This window comes from Peromyscus eremicus, chromosome 17 (genome assembly GCF_949786415.1).
Source record: "Peromyscus eremicus chromosome 17, PerEre_H2_v1, whole genome shotgun sequence".
NCBI classification, from domain to species: domain Eukaryota; kingdom Metazoa; phylum Chordata; class Mammalia; order Rodentia; family Cricetidae; genus Peromyscus; species Peromyscus eremicus.
In genome coordinates this window covers 45,274,239-45,280,238 of record NC_081433.1, presented here as the reverse complement: position 1 = coordinate 45,280,238, position 6,000 = coordinate 45,274,239, and the positions used below count along the sequence as shown (strand labels likewise).

General features: G+C 33.7%; 1 protein-coding gene across 3 annotated transcripts in view; it reads right to left on the bottom strand.

Annotated features, from left to right (window-relative positions):
* Positions 1–4,944: 4,944 nt before the first annotated feature.
* The window catches only part of Glra3 (glycine receptor alpha 3), a 149,457-nt gene continuing 148,401 nt past the window's right edge, over positions 4,945–6,000 (bottom strand). For all 3 annotated transcript variants that reach the window (XM_059244543.1, XM_059244544.1, XM_059244545.1), the window contains one exon: positions 4,945–5,745. In XM_059244543.1, the coding sequence (XP_059100526.1) occupies positions 5,467–5,745 (279 nt within the window). In that variant the 3' untranslated portion in view covers positions 4,945–5,466. The remainder of the gene's footprint in view (positions 5,746–6,000) is intronic.

Sequence of the window (6,000 nt, the reverse complement as noted above, 5' to 3'; positions counted from 1 at the left end):
CTAGACAATCTTGGGTCCAGTTTTATAGGACTTGAAATTTGACATTTAAAATATTGTGCAGGTTGATAACTAAATTCTTTCCCCAAATGCACAAAAGCCAGCAATTTACAGTAAGTTTACAGTCTCCTTGAAGCCACAGAACAAAAAGGATTGGTACCTCTAAAGCAGCTCATTGCTCAGCCTTAAAGTCAATAGGCAATACAATCAGAATCATCTTGTTAAAAATGAATACAAATTAACAGGCCAGGAATATGTGTTATAACTGTGCTCGATTGGTAGGTGTTAATTAAAAGAGCCTTGCAGTTTTAAAGATGAAATAAAAGTTCTTTCAATCACTACTATAACAATCTCCTCACTGTGGTAAAATAGTTCTTATGTTTATAGGTTGTACTTTCACTGATTATAATTGCCTTGGGTTGATGGTAAAATTAAATTGCCACATGGTTAGAAATCATACTAATGTGTTCCTAATATGCTAATCAAAATGTCTACTGTCTTATTGTCTTTGTCTTTTTAGTATCAATGAATACTGACCAATTTGTTTGAGAAAGACAGAGCATATGCTACTAATTTTAAAGAGTTTATGATGTTGTCTACACTGTAAAATGTGTGAAATTTATTTTGGAGTGGATTGCATTGGAGTGCTTCCATTTTCAAAATTTTGATATTAAACATATTTCTTATTTTACTTTTCTTACCTCTCATATTCTCATAGGTCAATTTCATGGAGTGTACATTTTATAAATAAAAGGAAACTTAGTGGCTATATTCTATTCTTCCAATTAACTAGCAGGTTAAGGTATATCACAATGAGAATAGAAGACGATGTTTTCATAAAATGAGATGAATGTAATTTTAAAACTACATGAAAGATACTCCTAATTATATCCAAATAATCTGTTTAGTTATAAAATTATTAGAGTAGCTAAGAACTCACCACCTTCTGTCAAGAATATTATTTACTTTTTATAATTTTCATTATAACTTCCAATATCTTATATAGATACTGGACATTCATAAAATCAATGCATGTGATAATGTAATAGTTATATGTGGATTCTCATGCATTTATAATTCAAAGTTTAAAATTAAGTTTATTAGACTATATCCACACAATAAGAATTTATTATGGAATAAGGTAAACATTTAAGCCATTCGTGATACTCTGTGTGTAGCAGAGCTAAGAGCTGGATAAGCTTTTTGGGTATGTGTTATGGAAAAACTTCTGGAGAGAACAGAAATGGTGTTAAACATCTCTTTGCCATTTCTGCAGTGGTTCTGATAGCTACCATAAGTCATAAAGAAAGATCTAGATCTTGTAGTGATTGGGAAAGTGTCAAGCCATGCAGCCTAGTCTTGATCGGCATATGCATGCCTGTCCAGTGGATCTCCATGAGGCAAGACCTGTGGAGATAGAGTCTCACTTGGTAGGAACCCATGGACCACACAGGGCTTTGTTGAATTTGTGCAGCCTGTAGGCTCTTTTTTCTCTTACCATATTGTTGATTCCTTTGGTGATTTTTTACTTTGTTAATCATGCACACAGTAGCTGTCATTTCCACTGGACATTCTGGGTTTTTTGTTTGTTTGTTTGTTTCAGTTTTTTTTTTTTTTTTTTTTTTTTTAGAATTTTTTTTCTTAGTATCAGCAAGAGGCTGACACTTTAAATTTTTTTCCATCTGGAATTACTAATTACAACTCCTAATCCTGGGAACTCCTTTGACTCAATAGAGGCAGTTAAAATTAATGGATCTTGCTTTTAATAATTCTTCTAAGGAAAAGGTAAATAGGACCACCTTGTGGAGAAGAAGACTCAGAACTGTAGTGGCAGGAAGTAATAGGTACATATGAAAAAACAACACTTGGAATATTAACCATGTCTTACAGTTCTAGAAAGGAGAGTAAGGCATGCATACACAAAGTAAGAAAAATGCCTCAGGAATATTCATAGTGTCAACTGTTGAGAGTAATTTCCCTGAACACCAAGCGTAGAATCATTGGTAGGATCTGGTATGCTCCAAGAGGAAAAAATGCAATGCAAAATGGAGGATGAATTGATCCTTCTTTACCATACATAGGAGTTTATATTGGTGGAAGAAGTAAGTCTGTGGGATGGACAGAGTGCCTTATCAAAGTCTGCCTTTTGTAGAGAGATTGAGACATGAGACCCTCCTGTAGAAAAGGAAGCTGTATAAAAACATGTCTTTCAGACATAAAAGAATTGTTTGGGTTTGAGTATTGCTGTCTTTAAAGCATTGTACCCATGTCCATCACTTTTTAACTTTGTAACCGCAAGAAGCCGCCAGCTGACCAAAGTGCTGTGAGAACAGGATGTGTCTGGCTCGATATTTAGTTAAGCCTGCAAAAATGCTGAACTCTATGTCTAGAAAAAGGTTATGTAGGGTTGGGGAGGTGTATTTGGGGAAGCACAAAGGGGAACAATGACAGGTTTTATAATGATTAGGATGTATTTCGTAAACCATGGTGTATTTCTTAAAAGTCAAAAATAGGAGGCAATTATAAAGCTGTTCATGTAAGTCTGGCAGAAAAACACTCTGTCAAAGTATAATTAAAGATGGCTCGAGCTTTTTGGAGTCACTTGAGGAAAATTCACCCGGAGGTCTGAATTTTTCCTTTCATCAACACCCCTTCTCAGGACCTGACCCTGAGCTGAGGCTAGACCCCGGAAGAAAAAAAAAGAAAAGAAAAAGTTGTGTATATCTACACTAAAAAGAAAACAGATTACCTTAAAGTGCGTGTACTGTGGAACCAAATATTTCAATTAAAATACATAAATTTTAATATTAAATAAAATAAACATCATGTACAACCTCCTCATAGCTTCTAATATGGCTAATTCAGAGTATTTTAGAGAATTTGTACTGGAGTTCCATCTTAAGTGAATGGCAGTTAGCGTATATGGTATTTAAATTATTTCTTACCATTGATATTTTTCTGATTTTCATTTAAAAGATTCTGGCTTTGGACTCAGGTTGGGGCTTAGTAATTTTTTCCTTAACATTTGACAGACTCTGCTTCCAATCCTCAGTACTAAGGGGAAAAAAATCTCATTTGACAGAGGCCTTTTGAGGCAAATACTTCAGGATGTTGTTATTACTCCAGTTGTAAAGGTTCTGTAATATCTCATTGGTTTATTACAGGGTATACATTCCTTTAAGCCCCTTCGATTCATCCCTGTTTGCCTTGTAAGGATTACCTCATAAGAGAAGGCTATTTACAGTGTTTGTGTTGGAAGACAGGGTAAGTGTAATAGAAAGAAGAATTATTTATAAGGAAAGATAAAGAAAATGTACTTTTGAGATAACAATATTTTTATAGAATTAATGTCATTCTTGATAAATTTTCTCATGGTTCATATATTACCATCCAACTTTAGAGATAAAAATATAAACCCCAGACATTTAATGACCTCAAATATGATGGCTAGTCACACCTGTGGTTTTCTTTGGGGTATATGTGTGTTTGTGATCATTATTTTTTTTCTGTTTGCTTCTGGCAGGATTTACTCAATTTAAGTAATGTCAGAAAACTTTTGAAATAAGATATATAAAGCATAGAAAAATGTATGCAAGCATTTTGCCAACACTGAAGGTGTGTAGTTCATCATTACTTCAAACCCTCTGGCTAACTCTCAGCATAAACAACATATCTTGTTCTAATATTTAATACATGAATATATTTCTATGGTTTTGGGTCATAGATGGCAAAGGATGACATGTAGGTTTAACTTTTAGGTGTATATTTTTTAAGCAAAGGAAGCACACAATAACAAATGATTTTACTTGTTGACTGCATATAATCACAAACATAATGTTCTTACCTTGTGTAAATTACTTACAAAAGTGATATTTTGCCTTTTATTAGCAAACACTGCTTAGCATGAATTATTTTTTAAAAAGTTAATTTTAAAATCTATGGTTGGGTTCATCAAACTACAGAGACATTGACAAGTTTTCAGTTTTAGATGGCAGTTTCTGCTTTGAGTTTTCTGAGTGGTTGAAGGTCAGAAAATAGTACCATTTGGTTAAAAAACAGTTGACTTTTTACAACACATCCGAGATCTTTTAAAATTCTTGATGTTTTCACTTTATATAATTTTATAGACTCATCAATAATTAAAATATCTAAAATCACTCTAAAAGTTTTTCAAATATGATATGAATGGCAATCATAATTAAGAAAATGAGTCATCAGAGCTTGGATTAATTTTGCCGAGAATTCTGTTACACGCTTTCTCCTAGTAACTGCTGTGTGACTGAAAGAGTAGGGCATGGCAGCTGAGATCATGCCATGGGCCAAGGACAAATTCCAAGCAAAGTTGTTTTTAAATTCCTCACAACTTGTGAATGACTACATTTTGAATTCATTAACTCATAAAGATTAAAGCAATCTCCCTGGATACAGTTGATATGTTTCACTCGTTTAGGATTAAAACCCATGGTATTTGCGGCGCATGTAACTTTCATGAGAAAATGGTTCTTATTAAAATTCTTTCATGAATCTATTTTTACTTTTCCTTGAATTTGTTTATATCAAAATGTAAGTACTTTAGTATAATTAATATTTAAAGTCTCATTCTAATCTAAATAGAAAAATCTTATTGAATTTTGTTTAATTACATGAAATCACCAAACATCCAGACAAGCTACTATTAAATTTAACAACAACAACAACAACAACAACAACAACAACAACAAACCATGTTGGCTTAAAAATTTCAGTGTTTGGCACTAATTAAAAATGAGTGTAACACTTATTTACAATCAAAGCCTGTCTTCAGTATCTTTATCTTCATTCTTAGAGATGCAAAGATACATAGAATTTTTATATAACATGATTGCTTAGGCTGTTTATTTTAAATTTCCACAGAGACATATTTAATATCCTAAACAGTGGCTTTTATTTTGATCATCCAATTTAATATTTTGTTACTGTATGTTGTTTATACAATATTCCTATGGCTAATGTTCTAACTGAAGTGAACTTGCCACTGAGTGATTTTGTTACTTTCACTTTTAAATATACTATATACCTCAAACTATTACTTTTTATTATCCTCATCATTTTGTTATACTTGTTTCATGAGTTTTACTGTGCAAATCTTGATTTCACATTATTTGCTATGATTGGATTAAAAATCAAGAAATGCCAAAGTAGTTATCATATTTACTGTATGTGCTAGTACAACATACACAACATACATTGACACTGTGGAGAAAACAGATCATCTTGCAGAAATATGAAACAGGACCCCACAATGTGTATTTTGTATCCCTTAAAAGAACCAATCTTTCTCATTAGTTACATAGAAAATCAAAATAAACTCTTTCCCTATGTGCTGTTTGGATGCGTTGGCTATCACTTGCATATCACACACACACACCCACTCTGATGGCAGGGAAACTCCCTTCCTGACTACAGTGTTTTTGTAATGCCTTCAGAGACTTAATCCTGCTGCTGATGAATGTCTTCATGCCTAAGAATTTTATAAATAACCCAGTAGAAAATGTTAAAAATTAGAAACGCCAGTGGAAAGCAGGCTCGGGAGATGGTGTCAATCTTCTTGGCTCGGTCGATGAAGACCTTCCTCATTTCATCAGGGCTCTTTGGCATTACCTGGACAGCGTGGTTGGGGCCTTTGGGAAGCACACCATCTTTTGCTTGCAGACATGGCCCCATTCCATAAGCTGTGAAGCTGAACCGGCTCTCCCTCACCTCATCTTCCTGTTTATAGAAAATACCAGGAGATGTTTTAGTAAGGAAACAGGGCATGCAGTGCGGGACTTCAGAATCACAGCTTAGCCTTTATCATGACATATGTTTGCTTTAACATGAAGGACAGATAGCTGAAGCACATGATGATGAGTTGATTTGAGGTTGTCCTTATCTTGCTACCTCATGGAGGAATGCTCATTAATATGACACTCCCAAATGAAGTTTTAATAGAGAGGTGAAAATTCTATGGTGTTTACATGTCTC